This window comes from Eucyclogobius newberryi, unplaced genomic scaffold (assembly GCF_026437365.1).
Source record: "Eucyclogobius newberryi isolate DKJ021-1_F unplaced genomic scaffold, fEucNew1.0.hap1 SCAF_6, whole genome shotgun sequence".
Classification (NCBI taxonomy): Eukaryota; Metazoa; Chordata; class Actinopteri; order Gobiiformes; family Gobiidae; genus Eucyclogobius; species Eucyclogobius newberryi.
Genome location: NW_027316278.1, coordinates 21187057 through 21212391, shown reverse-complemented (window position 1 = coordinate 21212391; position 25335 = coordinate 21187057). Strand labels below are relative to the sequence as shown.

The 25335-nt window shown below is 39.4% G+C and overlaps 2 protein-coding genes across 2 annotated transcripts; one reads left to right on the top strand and one right to left on the bottom strand.

Moving 5' to 3' along the window:
- Positions 1-7570: 7570 nt before the first annotated feature.
- LOC140346397 (secretory carrier-associated membrane protein 1-like) lies at positions 7571-13408 on the top strand. The gene is made up of 9 exons (XM_072432422.1): positions 7571-7787; positions 8337-8417; positions 9124-9228; positions 9720-9828; positions 9904-10032; positions 10543-10702; positions 10791-10892; positions 11046-11163; positions 11259-13408. Exons 1-9 carry the CDS (start codon positions 7731-7733, stop codon positions 11415-11417), a joined length of 1020 nt encoding a protein of 339 aa, XP_072288523.1. The 5' UTR covers positions 7571-7730; the 3' UTR covers positions 11418-13408.
- Positions 11718-24082, bottom strand: LOC140346398 (LHFPL tetraspan subfamily member 2a protein-like). Its single transcript, XM_072432423.1, has 3 exons — positions 23845-24082; positions 14817-15385; positions 11718-14388 (listed from the first exon to the last, which is right to left on the bottom strand). The coding sequence occupies exons 2-3, from the start codon at positions 15226-15228 to the stop codon at positions 14132-14134; spliced, it is 669 nt and encodes a 222-aa protein (XP_072288524.1). The 5' UTR covers positions 15229-15385; positions 23845-24082; the 3' UTR covers positions 11718-14131.
- Between the last annotated feature and the right edge of the window lie 1253 nt (positions 24083-25335).

Sequence of the window (25335 nt, the reverse complement as noted above, 5' to 3'; positions counted from 1 at the left end):
TTTGATGGTAAAACAAAGGGGAGAAGATGTGACAGCGTCACAGATTCAGCAGTAGGCGTAATAAAAGGACAATTGGGGCGCGTTAGCGCCCCCTCCTCTTGCGGCGTGGCGGCGTAGCGGCGGCGGCGTGGCGAGGGCCGATCATTGCCGCTTGCGGCTTTAATTTTTCTTATTATCATTAGATACAGAGAAGCCAACCTGAAAACATTACAGACCGAGCCAAAAAGGGCACCTGCAGTTGTGGAGCTTTATTTGATTCAAAGTAGTTTATAACATTTCACTGGAGCTGCAACCATTGTGATCAAATTTGTTCTGTTTATACTTTTTATAAGACTGAAAAAATTAAACAACACGGCAGATTATAAACAAAATTATCAAGTGTCTCACCATAACTAGTTCTTGATATTTTGTGCTGACTTTTAAAACCCAAACAATGAAGTTATGCCGTATCTTCTACAATATTCCACCTCTCCTATTCATCCCTTTAATAGAGATGCTAGCGCTATAATGCTCGCCGGGAGCCAAGCATGAGATTGAGGATTTCTCACACACCATGCATTATTCATAGTCCAGAGCAACAGAGTGTGTAAGATGAGAATTACACAGCATGAAGAGAACAGGGTGCAGAAATGGGAAAGAACGGGGTCCAGGGTGCCGAGGGAGGGAGAGCAAAGGTGAACGCACCAGAGGAAGGCAAGAAACCAAAAAAAACTAAAAAGATACTGGACACTGTCAGAACTCTATTTCCTATTCACTTCTTATTAACCCCAGGATTGTTTTTGAAGTTGGCAAACAGTGGGAAAGAGGATATGCGCGTATGACCAGGAACACAGATAGCTCCACGAGATTGGCTCACAATTTGCATTTATTAAACCGGCGCCTTGTATGCCGAGCACAAGCTGAATAGTGAGCAGGAAATTTCAGGGTTCTGTTGCAATTCATGTCCATCTTTCGTTCCTCATAATGAAAAACAGTGGGACAGTGCGTCAGGGTTGGAATTGATTTGTTTAACAATGAAAATGAAACAAAGTAGGAGGCAGAGGCAAAATAGGAGACATACTATGATAAGTGAAAACTCGAGGCCAAGAGATTGCAAGATTGGAGCTGATACAATTTTGCAAATGACTTGTCTGAAAGAGTATAGCTCATTTATCAAACTGGTAAATTGTTTCATTTAGTGTAACAATATGCAGAAATGTTATTTACAAACACAGCTGCCCATTATAACAAATATGATCGACAAACACAGTCAATGTTAAAATGGTCATCATATACAACGACTTATCTATCTTAGTATCTTCAGGAATTAAGCCTAGATACAGGGAAGGTGCTTTGACAAAGTGAGTCTTATGGTGTTATTATCCTCATCATCCTCCTGCTCTGCTCCAGGACAAGCTCTCCCAGCTCAACATGCCTGATTCCATCTGCAGGTGGATCACTGACTTCCTGACAGATCGGAAGCAGTGCATGCGACTGGGCAAGAATGTCTCAGACACTCGGACACTACCAGCACAGGAGCTCCACAGGGCTGTGTACTTTCTCCCCTGCTCTTCTCCCTGTACACAAACTGCTGCACCTCCAGCCACGACTCCGTAAAACTGATTAAGTTTGCGGACGACACCACCCTCATCGGGCTCATCTCGGACAGGGATGAGTCTGTCTACAGGAGGAAGGTGGACCGGCTGGTGTCCTGGTGCAGTGGTAACAACCTGGAGTTCAATTCCCAGACGACGGTGGAAATGATCGTGGACTTCAGGAAAGTCACAGCCCCCCCTCACTATGACTCCCCCATCACCACCGTGGACTCCCTCCGCTTTCTCTGCACCACCATCACCCACGACCTCAAGTGGGAGCCCACCATAAGCTCTTCACTACAGCGCATTGTGTGCTCTGCTGAGAACGCGATCGGCTGCCAACTTCCATCTCTGCAGGACCTGTACGTCTCCAGGACTCTGGGACGAACAGGTCGGATCACAGCCGACCCTTCTCACCCTGGACATGAACTATTTCTGCCACTCCCCTCAGGCAGGAGGCCACTCCCCTCAGGAAGGAGGCTACGGTCCATCCGGACCAGAACCGTTTCTGTCTCTCTGTCGTTGGACTGATGAACAATTCTAAACACCTGTCACTTTAACTACAATTGAATCACTCACTCACTGTTTGCACTGTTCACTTTCTGCTCTACATCTGTAAATTTAACTGTAAATGTTGTGTACATAGTAAGCCTGCTTTCATTTATCCTAAAGTAAATTCAAATTGTCTTTCTTTAATGCATGCACTTTTTGATTTTATATATGTTGTTTTACTATTGTTCACCGAATCACCAAAGCAAGTTCCTATGTTTGTGAATTTTGTTAATTGGCAATTGCAATAAACCTTTTCTTTTCTGATTCTGATCCAAGTTGACACAATATAAACTGTGGATACCCTGAGTTGGATAAAATCTGACCCATGTGGGCGCTCTTAGTCAGTCAAAATGGTGCTGTATCACATCTGGAATCATGCACCATGAGAGTACCACAAGGTTCTGTCCTGGGTCCACTCTTTTCTGTTTATATATCAATGATCTTCATCTGTGTGCAATGATGTGGGTGTCCATATGTGCGTTGATGACATCGTCCGGCTAGAAAGGACTATTTGCACATTTTTATTTTGCACTTCTATATTTATTCCCAGTAGAACTTTAATTGTAACTTTTATATGAATAATTTCTCTTACAGTTTAATAAAGAATTAGGATTCTGATTCTGATGGACCAAATTGCTGTAGTTTTAGATTCAACACAAACTTCATCATATAAAAAAGTTTTGTCATATTAAATCTGAAATTTTTATTTTTCAAATTTGACTAACTTGACAAACTTTGGTATTTCATGCTGGTCACAAGCCAATGAGGCAACAATAAAACCCTTTCTACAAACAAGTAGAAGAAAACCATGACAATATCATCACTGTAAAATACGTAGCACAGCTAAGACATAGCTAAGCTTTGGATAAATTATTCAATTTGTAAATTTATGTCTGTTGTTCAAGATCAATATAACAGAGATGCTATAAAAATATAGCATCCCCACCACACAAAAGGTTTGTCACATTAAGTTCTGAAGTGATGACCAGAACAACAAGATCACTGCCCACTGGCCAGTGTTGCAAACCTAAAACGCTCTAGGGTAATCAGCATTCTCTTTCAAATATATAACAGAATGGAACAAACTGACAACACAGTTAAAGTTATGCAAAGACTTCAAAAAGAAACAAGAAGTGCTGACATTAGTGAATTTGACAAGTAGGAAACATTATTTACTTTACTGTACTCGATTAAACATATGGTATGTGAGAGTAGGTATGTTATATAATTTCAGAATTGTGAAATGACAGTACTATTTATGTATATGCATTGCATTTTTTTATGCTGTTTGTTCATTTTATATTTTATATGTAGGGGCTGCAGATGAAAGTCTCATATAGTATAAAGCATCTCTTTAATGCTCCTGTACAAGTACCCCTGAACTAAATGATAGCTATGGGCACATTTCAGTTAATGACACAGATAAAAAATGGTCAGACTCCTTGCGTATACCTGGGTTTAAAGTTGCCTCCTCAGACATAGCCCTAATGACAAGAATGTGATGCTTACTGGCTCTTTAAATTCCTAGGGATGAAAAGCCAGCATTAATTTAGGCAACAGATTTCATTTGTTCTGAACAGGAAAAACAATATAAATCACTTTTGAAATGATTAGAGTGAGGCTTGAGTTAATCCAGTCCTGATTAGGGCATTACGCTGGCTTGTTATGGACACACAGGGTGACTGACGGTAATTACTGTGGGTAATAGGAGACAATGCCACAGCCCAGTCAGCACACTCACAGGGAATTTATGTCACATGTTAAATTGCATGTATGAATGCTCTAGTAACAGAAATAAAGCTCATCGTCTTTGCTTTGACCAGTGCTCGAAGATATGCAGAACCAGCTGACAGCAGCACAGTGTAATGAGTTGTTGGAGAGCTCCAGACACTACTGAGGGTGGAAGAGTCATAGCTTTGTTTATGATTATTGATATCCTTGGACAAACATATTCAGCCGGATAATAAAAACAAATGGCACCAGGTGAGACAAATATTAGCCTGTGGAAAATTAGAGATGTGCTCCATCAGCAAATCGAATCTCTGTGCGCAACTACACACAGAACTGTGCGTGCAGCGTAATGCATACAACTGAGGCATGTCATACACAATAAAACGCTAGTACACAATGCGAGAGTAACGCCTGCCACCAAGTAGTTTTTATGCATCTTGTGTACTTTGTGAAGTTGCTTGATGGACCAGTGACATGGGGTTGTAAATAAATCAGAGAAAATTTAAATAGTTTACAAACCACCCACACAACAAAACGAAGAAAACACCAAAATTCTACTAATTAAAGTTATCTATTAACATTTTAAAGATGGAGTTAATTCAGTAAAACATCCATATGCCAATATTAATTTTATGATGGGAACCTTAAAGCAGGTGTGAAAACCAGATCTGTCTGACAGTTTAGAAGCAGACATAAAGCGCTCAATGAGATGTGACCCATTAATGGAAATGGAAAATAAGTGTAGCACAACACTGCACTTTATTCTTCTCTTCACACTCCTTTCACTTTTTCTTTATGATGGCAATTTCTTCACACCTTCTTTGCATCAGTTTTAACCACACCATTGGTTTTGCAAGGGCCCAACATGATTTGAGAGGCTGAGAGACCGTCCTAGTTGTTTTACAGCCCAAAGGGACGATGTCAAGGCTTATTTTATGAGTGCATGCCTATGCTCTTTGCATGTTTATTTCAAACATTTGGTACAAATGGCCTCCTTTGGTTGGAACAACACAGATAAATCTAGTCAATTCAATGGTGGGGAAAGCAGTGCAGGCCACTGATAGAGTGGCCCATTTGATGGCTGACAAGAGGAGTGCTGCATTATTCAATTAATACCTGAAAGGGCCACAATTTATTCAGCATTTACCAAAGCAGCCACTGTTGCACACAACTCTCAGACAAACAGAGAGCTGTGTTTGCATTCTGGGAAAAGACTGAACTCCCCTTCCATTTTGCCAAATCAAATATACAGTGAGAGCAAGCTAAAAGGCACTTTCAATCAGCCGCATTGGGTCTGTCTGTCAATCTGGAAACAACAACAATCTAGCCTACTTGGAGTGGTCTAGTCAACATCCATTCCCCTATAAATTCAATCAGTAAAGCTATGTGTGTTTGTGTGACAAAAGTGTGTGGGACTGGGTGTTTATGGGGACCAAAAGAAAAAGGCATATTTTACAGAATGGCTTACAGAAAAAGATTGTTGTGACATGTGCAATGTGTACACAAGAGATGTAAATTCAACATTACAAGGTGTTTTGCTAATACAATAGCAATTGTGAACATTTAATAAACAATTCTTTAACAGAAGAGGAAAAGATTAGCAATTTTAGTCCATTGTAAAACATTAAGTGTGAAAACTGCATGTGTTAGAAGAGAGAATAATTCAAACCACACAGTCACCATCCAAGCAAATATCTCAGGTTGACATCTAATATTGGAAGGCCAAGTAGCAAAGTTAACTGGCCTGAGCTAATGATTCTGATATGCAGAGCTGCACGCTGGAGTGATTGTGTGACTGTTTAAGACTCAAATGCAGCGCTAGCAGCCTCATCATAGACCTGCTCTTTCATTATTGGGCCACAAATGGAAATGCAAATAGCTCGCTTTGCTGCGGACGCCTCAAATTTATTAAACTAAAAGGTTTAATTTCCATTTTTCTCGGCATCAGCTTTATTTATAAATGTCGCGCCCTATGAAGACCCAGTTATTTTCTCTCTCTCCTCCAAACCTCTTAACAAATCTGCTCATTAATATGGTAATGGAGAATCAATCGCTTTTCCGGTGACGGAGGGCTGTTTCCCTCACAGTGTGTAATGTAATCTGACTGGTCATCAGCACAAACAAATTCACACCCCATATAGACTGTATATTTTGGTACACAGTAGAAGAAGTTATAAGTTATTGCAATAAGTTTTAAAGTCAACACAGACTAGGCCAGCAGATTTAGCCATTCAGTCCGGCAAGCCATGAGCCTAGTGCCAGAATACCAGATGTTGCAACATTAATGATCCATAATATCAAGTGCTGCTTGCCCAACCTTTCAGGGCCCTAAAATAACACTCATATCCCTTAATGAGATCCAATTATGCACAAGGTTTTTATTCAGGGCAATATGAAGAAAATTACTGCGATGGCTTTTAATCCTGAGATGTAATGTTTTGCCGGTGAAGATTTGCTGTCTTTCCTTTCGTGTTAGCTATTTAGACTGAACTATTGCACTTACTCCTGGTGGTTGGTGACCTAATCAACATTTCTAAATGACCATGACCAACTGCTTTAAGACTAATGGTGCAGTTATTAGCAAAAGTAGTTGTTTCCACACAAAGTCATCCATCGAGGACACCATTTTAGAAGCAAGTAAACCTGGTGATATATTCTTAAACCAGGTAAGTTTCTCAAGCATAGACATACATGTTACGCTATAAAATGATGTTGCCTCAAAACTATACAATATCCAAGAAGAAAGAAAAGAAACACAATATGATTTTCCACATTCCGTAAGAATTTCACCTAATAGCATTTGTTCATCAATTGAAAGCTAATCTGGGTAAATGGTGCTTAAATGTTTAAATCACATTTACAGGCTGTCAACTGTTCTGATGTTCTTCACATGGCCACCCTTCGTTTGAATTAAAATAAATGGGTGCAAAATGAGAAAGGATTCAGAGAAAGAAGCCATTCAAGACCTCTTGAATCATAGCGCCCTCAAGTGGACACATTGCATAATGAGCTAAACATGGTAGGCCTTTGATTCATGACTTTCATTTGACTGTTTGTAGGTAATATTTTGAGGTTTCTTCTTTACTTTTCATGGAGATATTTGTCTTCTTTTCTCATCTTTGAATATTATGGAGAAAAATGCCGCTGTAAAACATTTTTGACAACCCCTGGTATTATTTTTTAATGATTATGATTATTATTATATATTCTTTATGGTTTTACCACAGATATTGTGAACTTAATAGTAGTAGTGTTAGTCATATTTTGCCAAAGAAAATGTGATTTGGCATTTTGCCCATTAAAAAGCATATCATATTTTGTTCTTAATGGTTAATTGCCATGGCAAAGGTGCAGGATTTCTATCCCTCTGAAATCTATGGATAGATTCGGTGTTCTAGCCTGAGACCTCTACAACACATAACCTGCAGTTTCAGTGTTATTTCAGTTTTGCCTGTCCATGTCCCCAATCATGACCGGTTGATTCGGCCATCATCGGATTAACCAGAAGAAATTGACGCAATCACAATGTTTGTCAGGAGAACACAATATAATACACACTGTTTTTTTCCTCTTGAAACCACCAACATTTGTTTATAATACAGCCTTAATGTTAAAGGAGAAACATAATTTAATACATCCATGAACGAGTCCTACCTGTGCTCGGGCGTCATGCTGTCCTCGGTGCTGAAGCTGTGACGCCCCGTGCGTCAGGATCGCGCAGCCTCCGCCGCCATCTTTGTACTGCTCCAGGCTAAGCTAGGGCTCTCCATCAGCTGGAAGGGACTGTAGCCTGAAAAGAAAGGCAGTCGAGTCTAATCATTCTGAGTGTCGGAGAGCCCATTTACTCGTACAACTGACATTTAAAGCTGCACAATGTCTGATTTCGACAGTAACCCGTTTGCAGACCCGGACTTCAGCAACCCCTTTCAGGTAGCGCAAGCTAACACTGTGCAGCTATGTCAGTCAGCTAGGCTAGTCTCCTCAATACGTCTCTTCTGTCATTTAACACTTAATCTAATGGGGTCTGTTATTTTTCCATCGAGCTGTGCTAGTGTTAGTGTATTGATTTACTAACTGTTATTTCGTTAATAGCTTTTATTTTGGGCTGGGACCAAGATTAAGGATTAAACGTTAGCCTGTCAACGTTAGCTAGCTGGTTAGCCAGACAAGGCTCCTACACAACTTCCCATTTTAAAACTTACTAAAATTGTCAAAACGTCAACGCGGTCACAATATACACGCACTGTCTGTAACTGCTTCGCCAGTGCCTGTTGTTTTCCATTATTTTGACTAAATGCGTTGATATTTCATCTGTTTACAGGCTCAGCTTTGTTAAGACTCCTCTCAGTGTTAAATATAAAAATTGCCATGGATTACAACTTCCACTCATTTCCTTACATCGTACACAAGCTTGAGCTGTCGTTTTGATTTGATCTTTTAATACCAATCATTGACTGTGTTTCATGTTCTGCTCTATAGGACCCTTCGGTGACACAGGTGACGAGGTCTGCCCCTCCTGGTGGTCTGGAGGAGTATAACCCCTTTACAGATGCCAGAACGGTCAGCTCCTATTCATTACCACCTGTCATCTCCTGTTTTGCTCATAATACTCTTTTAGAAAATGTCCTACTATGTCAGTGATGGCACATGCACTGTATAAAAAGTAGTGGTGGGAAGAGTAAATGTGTACTTTTTAAGTGAAGTTTCAATAACATGGTTAAATGTACTCAATTACAAGTACAGTAACAACAAGATATTACTCGATATTATTATTAGTTACTGGTTACTTTTTTATACAATTATTACATTTTTATAACATTTTAAATCAGTCTGCTGTACAAAACTGAATTAGTCTTAACAGTTCAGTTTGAAGCTGAACTCGTTGTTTTAAACCAGGAGCCACATATTTCTAAGCTCAGTCAAATCAAATCAAACTTTATGTGTAAGTTTTTAAAAAAAAACATATACGATACATATTTAAAAACATATAAGTTATAATATTAAGTGCGTTTTGATGAACATTTTGCTGGTTTTATCTTCTGCGCTTATATTTCCCGAATCTGTCCCTCCATGTCCCCCACATTCAACAATCTTTTTTTAAAGTCTGATGTGGTCACCAAAAACAATCGCGGATGTCATGTGGGAGCTGTGCTAACATGTGTCTGCTGGCTGCTATGTTTCTCTCTGTTTGTCCTCAGAGAATCTAAGTAGAAATATTCCAGTCATTATAGGCACTACTGACCACAGGCCTGTCTTCTGCTCACAGTCAGGAAATGCCTCCCAACCAACCCCTGCCCCTTCCCAGAACACACAACCTGCCATAATGAAGCCCACAGAAGAGCCACCTGCATATTCACAGCAACAAACTCAGGTAAAGCTAATTGGATTGGTGCAGGCATTCATATTTCTTATTCTCACTCACTCTCTCTCTCTATCTCTATCTCTCTCTTTATCTCTATCTCTCTCTCTATCTCTCTCTCTCTCTTTTTCTCTCTCTCTATCTCTATCTATTTATCCATCAAATCTAATTGATATTAACATTTGTTTACATGAGTTTGTATGGTTATAGTTTGAGATGTAAGAATTACTGATATGCATTATTTCTTCTCCATCTTTCCATTGTTTCATTTCTTTTGGGCTGATTTTCTTTGATCAAATACAACAGCGTAGTAAGGTACTCTTGTTAAGTAGGTAGTTTATTCCTCCCTTTATAGCTTCTACATGGACCCTTCTTTGTGTAAAACTGACCTTAGTACGGTTCTCTAGTGTTTTCTTTTAGAAGTAGATTAGTTTGTGCCCAACACCAGAGTGTGTGATTGCTCTTATGTTTGAGACGGTTCTTAAATGATTTGTATCCATCAGGATCAGGCGCGGGCCCAGGCTGAGTTGTTGCGGAGGCAGGAAGAGTTGGAAAAGAAAGCTGCAGAGCTTGATCGACGGGAGAGAGAGTTACAGTCTCATGGAGTGGGAGGTCTGTGTCTAACTGAAATGCCCCTTCATGTTGTACCTTTCTACAAATGTGAAGTACTAATGATTATCTATGCAGGTCGGAAGAACAATTGGCCACCTTTGCCAGAAAAGTTTCCTGTTGGGCCATGCTTCTATCATGACATAGCAGTGGACATTCCTATAGAGTACCAAAAGACTGTCAAAATCATGTACAATCTGTGGATGTGTAAGTACATCATTTAACAAGTCACTACCACTTTAAACTCACCAGGAAGTCAGACTCGAGCTCTGAGCCAGAAACAAATAGTGCAGTCATGTTAGTTGTTTTTGTTTTTTTTTGCAGTGGTGCATTTGTGCAAAGCATCACATAAAAATATGAGTTCATTGTTGAAATAATCAAGATGGCCACGATGATGTTCGCTTCTGCCCTTTTTCGCTTTACAATGGCTCCTACGAACAATATGTTTATAAAATTGTATTGTAACATAGACCGGGGATTCTTTTCTTACCCCAGCATTTATGGGTCTCTTTGCTTGGGGCATCTCTGTCTAGTATAATTTATACCCATCATTTTCATGCTAATGCAATGAAGGGTTAGACTGCCAAGTGAACTTCAAATATTTTATATTAATAAAAAAAAAATTCCCCTGTAGAGAGTATTTACATTGTTATAGTTGTTGCTTGAGAGCATTTATGTGTTTTAATGTATTTATGTGTTGTTATGTTCTTTCTGCAGTTCATGCTGCAACCCTTTTTGTGAACATGTTTGGTTGCCTGGCCTGGTTCTGTGTGGATGCAACTCGTGGGGTCGACTTTGGTCTTGCCATGCTATGGTTTCTGCTTTTTACACCATGTTCTTTTGTCTGCTGGTACAGACCACTTTATGGGGCTTTTAGGTAGGACAAAACCCCATTATTCATGTTATTTCATGTCTGACACATTCCGTGTCATGCTATGGCTCACTTTTAAATACTTTGTTTGCAGGAGTGACAGCTCGTTCAGATTTTTTGTCTTCTTCTTTGTCTATATTTGCCAATTTGGAGTTCATGTGCTGCAGAGTATTGGTATTACTAGTTGGGGAACATGGTAAGTTCAGTCTGTATTGCTTTATTTGTACTGCTGTAGTAATGTAATGTATTTTTTACTGGCTTTACCTAGTCGAGCCCTCACACTTTTACCTGTCTTCTGCAAGTTCATTGAAATATTGGGTTTGTAGCACTGATTTCTTGTTTCTTCCAGCGGCTGGATTGCAGCACTAACAGGTCTGAACACCAGTATCTCCGTAGGCATCATTATGTTACTTATTGCAGCGCTGTTCACTGCCCTTTCTGTAGGATCTCTCATCATGTTTAAAAAGGTTGGAATTATCCTTATAATCTTTGTCACATTAAGATGTATGTGGATCAGCATACTGTGTGAAGAATGTTGTGTGATATGCGTCTTCTTTTCCAGGTACATGCGCTGTACCGCACCACAGGTGCCAGTTTTGAAAAGGCTCAGCAGGAGTTTGCTACTGGAGTCATGTCAAACAAGACAGTTCAGACCGCTGCTGCCAACGCTGCAGCTAATGCTGCTACCAATGCTGCGCGTGGGACCTTCAAAGCCCCATAAGTACTCATAGATGCATACGTATGTACATGTCAACATACATATACACACTTAGACATTACCATTTCAGAGAAACAGCACGGCCCCTCATACTCTTGTAACAGCTTTTCTTTATGAAGGCTGTAATGTTCAAATGCTGAACAACTCATTGTAATGTGTGATAGAACAAATGATCCCTCTATAATAAGTAAGAAAACTGCAACTATTAAAACCACCAGTACACCCCAGTTTTATGTTTTAGTCACTTCTACAATTATTACTGATTGAGCTACAGATCTGATAACATTTGTGAAGTGCTGGTCATTTGGTTTTTGTAGTTTGCATATCATTCAGACAGTGCAACGAATGAGTCCCATGTTTTCTGTTATAAAACATGGCTGTGAAATGACTCTCTGAAATGTAAATGAAATGTATCTGCACTGTATATTGCCTTTTCCAGTAACCAGAGATAACAAGTCGTCTGAACAGAAAATGATTGTGTTCCTTGTGAGAACTGGACTATTGTAACGCAGTTGTCAGTCATATGTCACTTTTATTGGCAAGTGCAGCATTGCTGTGGTTATCTCCAATTTGACAGCATGATAAAGACATGCATGTTTAGCTTCTAAACATTTCTATGGCAAGGTCATTGTGTCCATTATGTTGTAGCTATTGGTGTAGCTGACCTTGAGGAATGTCAGACTCCTTTCACAGGTTTGGAAAGAAGTGAAGCTTCTGCATGTCCTTGTTGCTATTTGACTGATTTAATTGGCTTAGTTGGGCACTAATACTAACCATAACAATTGAACAACAAATTGTTGCCAGAGGTTGAACATCTAAAATTTTGTTTTATAATGGATTTTGAATGTGTGGTGTATTTTCCATTGTGCTTTTCCAAAACTACTGAATACTAAAAATGATCAAGTGGATAATTACAGTGGATAACATTAGTATTATTACGACTGTATCGCCACACCCATAACAATAAGGTAGTTTTAATGGACAACTTCACTTTTTAGTAGTATTAGATGTGTATACATCTTAATCAATTTTAAACAGACATTTTAAAAGATCAGTATTAACTGTCGTTTGTCACAACATATACTGGCTAATGTAACTATTAAGGACACAAACCTGACACAGAACTTACAACAGTCATTGCTGAGGACTCTAGTCAGTATTCATGTTATGCCGCTCGTTGCCAAGCTGAGAATTTGAAGACTTAAGTAACATCACAATTTGTTAATTTTATAATCAGTGATATTAGTGTTGTACAGACTGCTGTCACTTATTGAAATCTGGACGGTGATGGCATCTTGTGTCTTGGCCTGGCACCTGAGTTAGTGTTGGAAATAGTATGCAGATGTGTCAAGAACTGACCCTTTTTGCTGCAGTTTGTGTGTAGACAAAAGGTTCTGGAAGTGTCAAGGTCCTGGAACGTTTCTCTGTTATATTAAAGGCCTATATTATTGCAATCTTTTTTTCTGTAATAAATTCATTGCAAATTGTTAATTTTAGTGCAAGTAGTGTTTTTTCTTCTTTTTATGTTTCAGATATTATGTTCATGTCCGTGCTTTTCATAGCAGAAGTTAGCCAATGAGAAATAAGGTGTTCTAGAAAGAGTGAATGGTGGTGAGTGAAGATGACCTCCCTCAAGTGTAATTCAGTGTACTTAAAAGCTGTGAGAACTCTACCAAATGTCCATATTTGTTTTTATGTGTGTTTAATGTATGCTTTACTTTATGATGTTTTTTTTGTCACAACACTACTTTCATATCTGCCATTTCACTGTTGTGTCATGCCTTGTGCAGCAATGTATCTGGATCTATTTATGAAAGCAGTCTGCAGTACAGAATGAATTGCTTGGATTACCCTGGCGTGGGACTGGAGTTTTTGATCTGTGATTATATTATTCACTGAATCAGAGAAGATATTTGTCTAAAAGGGACACCTGTATATTTTGTAAACTTGAAAATTTGATCCACACAATCAATCTTATGTATAAAAAAAGAAAAGTAACACACACTGTCTGGCCTTTGTCGCATGTGAAATAGTTTTGCGTTTTGTATATTTATGGTATTAACATGAATAAAAATTTGAAACAAGTCAGTGTATATAGTGCTTTCTTCTGAGGTCATGTAATATTTTACTTGAGGGTTCATTTACATTGTGGTCCAAGATATCTAGACAGGAAACTGGACAGGACTGTTGAAAATCCAACCGTGTACTGTATTTGGACATTTAAACAAGTCAATCACATCATTTCTATTGTCACTGTCAGCCAACTGCTCATTGGGGCATCTCTTAAAAAAACATTCTGGCATTCTGTCAATTATCTTCACATTTTCACAGCTAAATGCAGAAACATTATTATTATTGCACCATAAACATCCTAATATGTACAGTATTGTAAAGTAAAAGCAATACAAAAATGACATTTCCTTACAGAGACCAAGTGTAAACCCCATTATGAATGTGTTGTTGTTTTGCTGCTGCTGCTTAAAAAAAATTAAACGTAACACAAATTTCATAAATGATCACTGTGTTTGTAGGTTATGGGACAATGCCCTGAAGAGTGATTGGTAACAAGTTGGTAAACTGCATTACAGGTAAAATAACTAATTATTATTGTACTGTCATAGAGAAAAGGACAAGCCAACACTCAACTAAGCAAAGCATCTTTCAACAAACTACCCCATCTTTCTATAAATACAAACTTTAACAGTGTTTGTCAATGCTCAGAGCAGGCAAATGAGACTCTTCCCCTCCTCGATCTCCTCTTGCACTTTATCACTAGAGGTGGCGATCTCTGCCTGTGCTGAGAGAACCGCACAGAGGAAAGTGGCCAGTGTTCCTCCTATGGCTGCGTAGAAAGCCCAGCCCAGTGAGCAGGCCGCGGGTCTGAAGGGCAGCGCCTCCGGTCCACAGTAGCTCTTCGCTTTGTCTGACCCCCATCCAGCAGGGTACAGCATCAGACCCACCATCAGGAGCAGCCCTGGGAGAGAGCAACATGGTCAATATGCAGCTGAGAACTCCATTACTCAATGTCAAAAATATTCTTAGCTTAGAGGCATTTGTTACGCTCGTAGAGTAAAAATGTCACATAATCATAGTGGTAGAACAGCTGTACAAGCTCAGGCTTTCTCTAAACAATGTGTTGATGTCTTTCCACTTGTATTGGCAAGCACCATCAGTTATGTGTTTGCATCCAGCATTCTTTAGTCGTGATCTATGTTTGTGTTAATCATTATTATCATTAAGTTGTAAGTAGTAATAGCAGCTCACCTTCACATGGTGGTAAGACTACTTTGTTCACATAAAGAAAATGATGTGTATTTCAAGAAATATTTTAATATAAATTTTGTTTCCTTATTCTTTGAACAAATAAACATGTATTGAGCGTATAATGTTGACATTTCTCACCTCCAATAGCCTGCAGGAGACCACAAATGTTGAAGATGCTCTTCTTGAGGATACTCTGGAAGCACAAGCTGAAGATGGAGATACAGGCCACACAGCCCAGCACTAAGGTCCCAGCTGAAAGGAACAACATGGCGGCCTGCCAGAAGCCACTGGCCACTTCACCAAATGATGCAGCGTAGGGTCCACAGGTGACTCCCACCCCCTGTGTGCCAATGCGAAGGCAGCGGCTGTACAGGCCCAAAGACGGCCTGTACTGACCAGAGTCCACCCCCTCACCGTTTACACTGGGGTCTGAGCGAGGGAAGCCCAGCAGCCAATCAGGGCTCATGAAGGCTACCAGCTCAGCGAAGGCCACAATGATGCTGAGCAGGGTCCACAGCAGAGAGCGACATGTCACAATCACATGACACATGGTGCTCACAACCTCCGAAGAGTCACTAAACAGGTGCTCTGCTCTTCTGAGTTTCCAGAAGCCGATCAATGGTGTTTTGGTTTTTTTTTTCAGTTCCACAATTTGTCCTTTATCCAGTTATAATGCACCGAAGCAGCTTCCTTCAGCCATCGTATTTCTGAAACATTACAAAACAAAGGTAAGAATGATGGGCATTGATCCATTAAATTCACACTATGTAACTTCTCTGCTATAACTTGTCTCCATGGAGATTTTAATGCTTTGCCTGTAATGCTCCACAGTATGGCATTAAACTTATCCATTTCCATGAAGACATGAAGCAGGGAAAAGGCCAAGTTACAGGTCCAGATCTTTGGAGAGGCTTCTACACAAAGTTGAATAAGTGCAAAATAGATTCAATGCAATACTGCATTCCAGCCAATTAAAAAGCATCTCCATGGAGACAAGAAAAAGTTATATACAACACAAAATAACATTATGACAATAGGATTGGTGATCACCAATCATAAAGTTTATGCCACATAAATGAGTTTTATGGGCTACAGATGCTGCATATGTGAAGTCTTAAAAACTGCAAATCTGTATCACAGAACTGTGTAGTCCTGTTCATATCTGTTACTATATTGTACAGAAGACAGTGTTTATTTTACACAATGTCTGAGACCTTGTACACAAGAGACATGTTTGAAGTTACAAAGTCTTCCTTCCCATCCAGTGTGAGTCACCAAACTCAATGAACTGAGTGATTGTAGGGGCCCCTCCTTGACTGCAAGTCCCTAAGGAGACCAGAGACTTCCCAGACAAATGCTGGGCTCTGAGTAACAGTTCCAGATGTTTAACAGTGAGGATGACTAACACACACCAATCTAGTGTAAATAATCATGTTTATACTGTCACATTACTCATACTAAGCCGTGTGCGCTGAGCGGCCACAGATCAGTGCTGTTGTTGTCATGGGAATAAAGTATGACATGAGAACTGCATTTGACTAAAATAACAGATATGAAGTAATCTTGTTTAAATATAATATATTATTTATAATATATATATTATTATAAATATATATCAGTGATTTGTTTGACTGTGGCACTGTCGGAAGGGCCTTTTAACTAAACAGTGGCTGGTTCAAACCCCGGGCCAGGCACATCCTCTGAGTGAGTGACACTTTACACCCAATATCAACCAATACAATCAACCTAAAATTATGTAAAACAAAACCGATCAAAATGTCCTATGTAACAACTGAACAGCATTGTAATAATAAAAGATCAAATCTTGTGAGACATAAGTCAACAACAGCCAGTAGAGACCCTGATCTCGGCGCTGATAACATCCAAGACACTTAACCGTCATTGCCCACTACTGTAGCAGAATTGAATAACAGTCAAATTGAATCCCACAAGAGGAAAGACAGTTTAGTCCATTATGTGTTATTACCTTTATCTTTAATTTGTCACTTATATTGGTGGGTGATCTTGACAAAAAAGGAATACCAGAACATCAGATTTCCCCAATGATGTCATTCAGACAATATTTTGCCAATCCATCTGAAATGTGCTAAAATGTGCTTCTCCTGTAATAAACAATCATATTCAAGTAACCAACAAAAAGTGAAAATACAAAAAAATCCCTTTATCCCCTTGTGTAGAAGATTGCTCTGAAAGTTTACTTGTTATTGTATAGTCGGTGTACACGCTATTTTGTAATTTCCCTTATTTCCAAAACAGCAAATACGATATTATCCATTATACATCACCTTTAAATACAACTAACTTGCCAAGCAGAAATAGAACAGAGCTCAGTGTTTGATATAATCTAGGGAATTTAAACTGTGGCTGATTTGTGTGTCAGATTGTCTGACTTCAAAACATGTGGTGATAATGACTAAATTGGAACCACGACTGTATCTAAAGAGCAGGTAGAGCAGGCACACCGAGATTTGAAACCACCGTGTATGACTGATGTGGTCAGTTAAACTCTTCATATCTTCACAGCGTGTTTTCAACTTGTTTTGCTTTGATTTTGTCTCAGTTTTATGTCAAAAGATTCCAGCTTGTATTGACTTGAGATTGTGAAACGGCTGTTCTAATCCCACCATTTCCGTGACCAGAATGCTGTCACTGGGCTGGTATTTGTTGTATTCTCATCCTACACTGGCATCACAATTAGAGGTTACACCAAACCTCTGCAATCTATAGTAAATACTGTAATTACTTGCATGAGCAGCAAAGCTAAAGGGCAAAATGAAGGGGTGCATTGAACTCATTCAGATATTATGCCAGTGAGACATACATTTTGAATTCCATTATGGTGCTCCTGTCATGATGAAGTGATGTAGGTCAATACCTTCTATTTTTCTACAATATAAATTATGTGATATTTGATAAGAAGAAGCACACATTTATTTTAAGTCGGATATACTTTTACTATTACTATTACTATGCACATTGTGCCCAAAAGGAAATCACATAAATAAACAGGAAGCAACTAGGAAGTTCTCGTGTCCGCTGAGTTCTTTATCACAACAACTCTTGTGTAAAGTAAATGGCAACTGTAAAGACTTTTAGTGACACCAGATATAAAGGTCACTAGTTCTGAAAGTGCTTTCTTTCTACTTGGTAGGCTTCTGGGAAAGAAATGTACCATCCCGGTCGGGGCAGGGTCATGCTTGTGTCAGGCAGAGGGGGGTTTGAACACAAACCAGTGTGGCCGATATTGATAAAAATGTAAACACACAAAAGTGAACAGACTATGAATTTATCCACAAAAGTGCAGCACTTAATGCTCTTAACTGAAAGATTGTTTCAGTTTCAGATTTATTTTGAATGTACAGTAATATCTAAATTAAAATGTGTCACATAGTAAGGAATAGTGATAGTAAATACAATATATTTGCTCAAAATACATGAATAAGTGTCCAGATATTTAACTAAAATACTTCTTTAACCTGTGTTTGAGTTTCCCTGATAAAATATTCTCATGTAAAAACAAATTAAATTTAAAAAAAATATTTTCTCATTCGAACAAATACTGTCAGTAAAAGTATTCTCAGTATTATTGCTCTGGATAATTACTAGAACCTGCACAGCACTGATGCATGATTGTCTGTTCCAAGCTGAACTGGAGATCTTAGATTCATGACGATGAAAGCCACACACTTGTAAACTTGATCTACATCTAACATGGACCTGCTTGTTCCCACACCACTCTGCTGTATTAAGTGAAGTCCTTATACCACAAAGGATTATATTCTTGTCCCAGGGGCTCAGAGCCAACTTAAACAGAGCTTTCCAACTCCTAATTCACTCTCCTTGCTGCTAAGAGACAATCCCTTTTTCATGAAACAACAAAAATGCAATGTGGAAGCCAGCGGTCAGATTGAGAGGCTGTGTGTTTGCCTGTGAACCTGTAAAGCCCTGGCTAATGAAGCAGAGCCCCTCAGTGTGGGCCCAGGTGCCGACAAAGCACAACGCAGGAGGCATATGTGGGTCAGTTGGCCGTTAGTGAGGAGAATTGCATAGTAATTTGTCCATGATATGAGAAAGGCTTCAATGGCATGCCAAGGTGCTCAGGTCATGAGTGCAAATGAGTACTGACAGTGGGTGCTGGAGCATCGACTGACACATATCACTGACATGACTTTAAGAGCAGAGAAAAATCACTTTGTTCTATAGACTTTCACACTTTTATAAGGGCACTTTATCAGCATGGATTTTATATATGTAGTTTGTGAGTATAATTTTGCAGCAAAGTCAAAGGCAAGTATCAGTGGTGGAAAGATACTGAACATATGTATTCAAGTAAATGTACAGTTAAAGTTACTCAATTACAAGGTAGTAGTGCTGCCAACACATAAAATAGGAAGCATGCATGAAAAATACTAAAAAGAATACATTTTTATTTAATTTTAGTGTGTTAGGGTTAGGTTTAATATTCTAAACGGAAAGATTAAATTACAAGATTGTTATATTTTTAGATTTAATGTACTGTAATGTCTCATTTAAAATATATTATAGTAAGGAATATTGATACATATAATACATTAGCTCAAAATAAATGAATAAGGGTACAAAGATAAATAGAAAATACATTTGAATCTGTTAAATTAATTAAATGTACACACAAAGAAGATTTTCTCATTCAAACAATTACTAAAGGTATTATACATACACTGTACTTAAGTAAAAGAATAAAGTTTGCATGAAGAATGCTTGTGGGTTTAAGATAAGTCTGAATGGGAAGATTAGAGCTTAACTCATTTTACATGACTAGAATTAAACTCAATTACGAGAAGCCACGTATTTAAAAATCTACTCTAAAACTTAGAATTACCCACAAACATCTACTCAATCACAGTAACATGAAGCACATTAGTTTCTGTATGAAATGAAAGTTCTTCTAACGTGAGTATTTGTTCGGTGGTGGTTGGAGGAGGAGCTGCCACAGAGAGTGGTGAGTGAATAAATGATGCAAACAATTGTAAAGCAACTGGAAAAACACAAAATAAGACCAATGTAAGATTAAGACTAACATTAAAGGCTATATGAAAGGTTAGACAACACATTTCACTAAAAATTAATAAGCACAAAATTAAGTTTCAGATTTTATTAAACCATTTTTTCTATTTGTCCCTAGTTTGACCTTTAAGTCAAGTTTATGATGTTACTTCCTGGTTGGCTATGAGCAGCAGATGTGGCATAGATAGAGGTCAGCCCACAACTGTTACCTAGCAACCATACTGAAAACAAGAATCCATATAGATTAAACAATAGTTATGATTTGACAGACAATAAATCTATATAACACCTTTGTTTTGTTAAATGATCATTTCAACTGTCAGAAAGTTGTGTCACAGAGGGATTCCATTTTACAACTCAAGACTAATTCTTGTCATTTAAAACTTTTATTTAAAAACATTTTCGACACAAAATGCACCATCACAGAAGTCAAACTATGATAAATATCTACCACAAGTGCTATCCAACAAAACTTAGTCATACAAATTAATATATGACCATGTGACAACATGACTAACGAAAATTCTGACAATAAATCATGTATCTGTGGTAAGAACATTTACTCTGATTCCATCAAAACAACTGCATTTCTTCACATATCAGTCAGAACAAGGCAGGACTGAACCCATCCCTCATTCATCAAATTCATTAAATAACACACGCAGCCTTGAGGAACTTGACAACCAAAATGTATTTTTTAACTGTAAATTTGTTTTAGGTTGAGCTCACTACAAATCCCAAAAAACTTAAATAAACTAAAATACATTGTATATATTTTCCTGTATAAATAAATGAATTAATGAATAAATTAATGATATGTTTTTTGTAGCTGCTTGTGTCATATTACTTAGTAGCCTTTATGCTAAAATAGGCTACAGTCGTTTAGGTTCTCCTTATCCTTTCAGTTCGTAAACAGTGAATCTTAAGTATGAAGAGAATGAAGGTGATCCGAGGACATCATTGTAGTCATAACATGGAGCGATAGTGAGTCTTGCAGCCTTGTCTTTTCCACATCTCATCTGCTCTTGTTAATACAAACTCAGTATAAACAGATAAACCTTTTAGCCTTGAGCGAGACCAAGTTGGAATTTGAGCAGCTCCAATCATGTCTGTCGAATCACAGGTGGAGCGCAGAAGCACAGCCGTGTAGCAGCATGTAAAGAAGAGAGCGTTTTCAAACATGACATGAGGCAGTGAAGTTGTTCTAGAGAAAATGATGTTAAGTTAACTCCACCAAAGAACAACAAGGTCTTGCACTATGAAGCAGCAGTCTTTTTCCAAACTAAGCATTGCCATGTGGGTTAGTTCGCAGACCTTTTCAAAGGAGGAAATGGGACATGGTCTAGTGACAGGTCGCGTCTCTAACCTGATGAATGATGCAGCTGGTCCAAGAAAATAGACTTTACCCATTTGAAAATGGTGTAGGTTTGTGTGTATAGGCATCCATGTTTATTGTACTTTCACTAGTAAATTAGAGCTGTTTGTCTTTAGTCGATTCTTTGGTTGGGAGTTTGTGATCTTGTAAGTGCAGTTTGGGGCAGATATTTGATCATAGAGATACTTCATAGGTTTGAGAGCTTTCACCAGCTCCACACTGTAGTCAACCAATTTCTTTAGTCTGCCCTATAATGAGTTAGCACATAAAGGTTTCTTGCCTGGAGTTTCTCCAGCTCTCCTGTGCTGTGTTGGTCAGTGCCACGGCCGGGCAGCATTTCTAACTGCAAAAGCTGGCAGAAAGCATGCCATAATGAGTTCAACGCTGAAAAGCAATCAGCCTCTGAAACAACACATGCATAGACACAAAGACAAATACAAAGCCGTAAACAGACAGGTGCCAGGCTGCAGTCAGTCACCCAAGAGAGAAGTGTGTTATAAAAACCCAAGAGAGAAGTGTGTTATAATAAGCCAAGAGAGAAGTGTGTTATAAAAACCCAAGAGAGAAGTGTGTTATAATAAGCCAAGAGAGAAGTGTGTTATAATAAGCCAAGAGAGAAGTGTGTTATAATAAGCCAAGAGAGAAGTGTGTTATAACAACACAAGAGAGAAGTGTGTTATAAAAACCCCAAGAGAGAAGTGTGTTATAATAAGCCAAGAGAGAAGTGTGTTATAAAAACCCAAGAGAGAAGTGTGTTATAATAAGCCAAGAGAGAAGTGTGTTATAACAACACAAGAGAGAAGTGTGTTATAAAAACCCCAAGAGAGAAGTGTGTTATAATAAGCCAAGAGAGAAGTGTGTTATAACAACACAAGAGAGAAGTGTGTTATAAAAACCCCAAGAGAGAAGTGTGTTATAACAAGCCAAGAGAGAAGTGTGTTATAACAACCCCAAGAGAGAAGTGTGTTATAACAAGCCAAGAGAGAAGTGTGTTATAACAACCCAAGAGAGAAGTGTGTTATAACAACCCAAGAGAGAAGTGTGTTATAACAAGCCAAGAGAGAAGTGTGTTATAACAAGCCAAGAGAGAAGTGTGTTATAACAAGCCAAGAGAGAAGTGTGTTATAAAAACCCAAGAGAGAAGTGTGTTATAACAAGCCAAGAGAGAAGTGTGTTATAACAAGCCAAGAGAGAAGTGTGTTATAACAAGCCAAGAGAGAAGTGTGTTATAACAAGCCAAGAGAGAAGTGTGTTATAACAAGCCAAGAGAGAAGTGTGTTATTACAACCCAAGAGAGAAGTGTGTTATAACAACACAAGAGAGAAGTGTGTTATAACAACACAAGAGAGAAGTGTGTTATAACAACACAAGCGAGAAGTATGTTATAACAACCCAAGAGAGAAGTGTGTTATAACAAGATTGACTTCTAATGTGCCATTAGAGGTGGGATATAAGCAAAACGTTTGGATTTTGTTTTGGAGAAAAGCAAAACTTGGATATCAAGTCAATCATAATAATAAAAAAAGCTGCAGAGAAGGATATGAAAAACAAACTTGAGGGTTAAGTGATGTTTTGTCGGTTTAGAAGAACCTTTGGATGGATTGCAAAAATATTGAGCTCTTTTGTCTCTATTGTCGCCCCATGTGTCAGACACAGGAATGTGTCATTTAGTGCAGCTCCGCCCACAAAGACCCCACAAAGATGTACCAACACTGGCCCCTCAAAGACATGCCGCTGCCGTCCCAGAATGCACCTCTTCATTCCCAAAGACCCCTGCACACTGACCAAAGGTTCGACAGCCCTGACTCAGAAGAGGAGGCCCCTCAAGGACCCTCAGTGGCCCCCACATTTCACTGACACAAAGCCTGACCCTCCTCCTGCCTCTCTCTGAGTGTCCTTCATTTGCACATAAACGTCACAACTCAAATTCCTGCTCTTATGATGTTTCCCTTTACTTCACATAAAACTTGTGTTTTTGCAAAGTGATGGTGTGGATGGGTCAGATATGCCACGAGACATGTGCCAAATCTTTCTTCTTCTCTATTTGTTCTGTTGTTTTCTCTCTTTGTGTCTTTCTTTGTGTCCTTTTTTTTATAAAACAAGGGGGAAATAAGATACAGAAGAAAATTAATCAGAATCAACCAATGTTGCAGTTCTTGTAGATAAATAGATTTTAGTAACTACTTGGCTACATTGTTATTACATTTAGTTTGTTTTAAGCTGGATTTGTTTGGTGCGTGATGTAGTGACTCAGTTTAACCTCATGTGTGGCTCAGATGGAAGACAAAGCTTTTTAATGCATATGATGTGACACAACAAATAAACGCCAAACACAGACTTTATGTTTTTCCCTCTAACATTCAATGAACAGTTCATTCAAAGTCACAATGCGGCATGTTGGCATCTGCTCTACTTTAGTCTTAACTTAAGGTTACGGCAAAAGTTACTTTTAGTGGCACCATTTTCGAAATTATGCTATTTTATAGTTAATTTTAGGCCTATGCTGTTTATTTTTAAAAGAACACATGTCCAAGTTTTCATTCTCACTATCTCCAAAATCCCGTAGAACTCAATCTCCAGTCCAGATGGCTATTGGATAGTGAACTGTCATTTCAGAAACTAAAGTTTAGGCTACTTCATCGTTTGGTGGCAAGTGAAAAACAACGCATCTTTCACCAACATGGCGCGCGTTGTTTGCTCAAATCTAGAAAATGTACAACTTACGTGAGGTTGCTGAAGATCTTGTCTTTGTTGTGAAGTCTTCCCCCGCGGTCAGACTCAGCGCTGTGCCTCGCAGCTCATTCACTTTGCTTGTTTCAGCAGATCACTGTTCTTCCCTCGATTCTCTCATGGGCCGTCCCGGTCTCACTGACATCTGACGCCTTCTGCACCCCTCTGCCCCTCTGTCCCGCCTCCAGCCCACGGGCCCCAGCCCACAGGCTCCAGCCCAGCCTCCAGCCCACAGCCTCCAGGGTCCAGCCCACAGGCTCCAGCCCAGCCTCCAGCCCACAGCCTCCAGGGTCCAGCCCACAGGCTCCAGCCCAGCCTCCAGCCCACAGGCTCCAGTGTCCAGCCCACAGGCTCCAGGGTCCAGCCCACAGGCTCCAGGGTCCAGCCCACAGCCTCCAGGGTCCAGCCCACAGGCTCCAGCCCAGCCTCCAGCCCACAGGCTCCAGTGTCCAGCCCACAGGCTCCAGTGTCCAGCCCACAGGCTCCAGGGTCCAGCCCACAGGCTCCAGGGTCCAGCCCACAGCCTCCAGGGTCCAGCCCACAGGCTCCAGCCCAGCCTCCAGCCCACAGGCTCCAGTGTCCAGCCCACAGGCTCCAGGGTCCAGCCCAGTCCTCGGCTGCTGCTGCTGCACCTATGCCCATGACCTAAGCCTTCAGTGTGGACAAGACTTTCCGCATCGACCTCCTCCCATATGTATTTTGGTTGGCCTAACTTAGTCTGCTTAGCCCAAAGGTGGCCTACGTAGTCCAGAAAATCTTCATCCTCAAAATGTCCCTGCTCCTCCCGCTGCCCTGATGTGACCTTGAGCTTCATATTATAGTCTGAGTGGAACTTTCTACAAATGTTCTTCTAAAAACGCGAATACTGCAGCTTTGGTTTACAAACAGAACCAGTGTGTTTAAAAGATGGTGTTTAAGGCTATAGGCCTGTTGGTTACATTTCTCATCAGATCTTTTTTCTGAACAAGGCAGAGTTGTCAGACATGTTTTTATTCGTTTCAAAAAAAGGACATTGTGTAAGCACATTCCTCTAATTAAAGAAGTCTCCAGCCTAAGCTCATTTTCATGCAGTGTTACTTTCATGTAGCCCTGTAGGTTTGATTTAGGTCTGCCCTGTCTCATTGACCCTCTTTCCACACAGATCGGACAAATCTGCCTTTCTGAACTCGATTGTTCATGAATCATCTGAATGTTTTTAATAGGTAACTTTCCACCAATCCACCCTTTAAGGGATTTTCCACTAGTAAAACTGTAATGTTGACGTGTAGTGTATATTATATTATATAGTCTAAGCTCTGCGTCATGGGCAACTGTACTTACTGTATTTGCCTATAACGGTACAAAAAGTGTCAAAAGGCTGATCAATAAATAAATTGCTGCATAAATAAATAACGCGTCCTTTCCTCACTATTGTTGTTGTGCACTTTTCTCAGCTTCCAGTAGAGAGAGCTATAGACTTAAAGTTTGAGCCACAAAGTTTTGAAA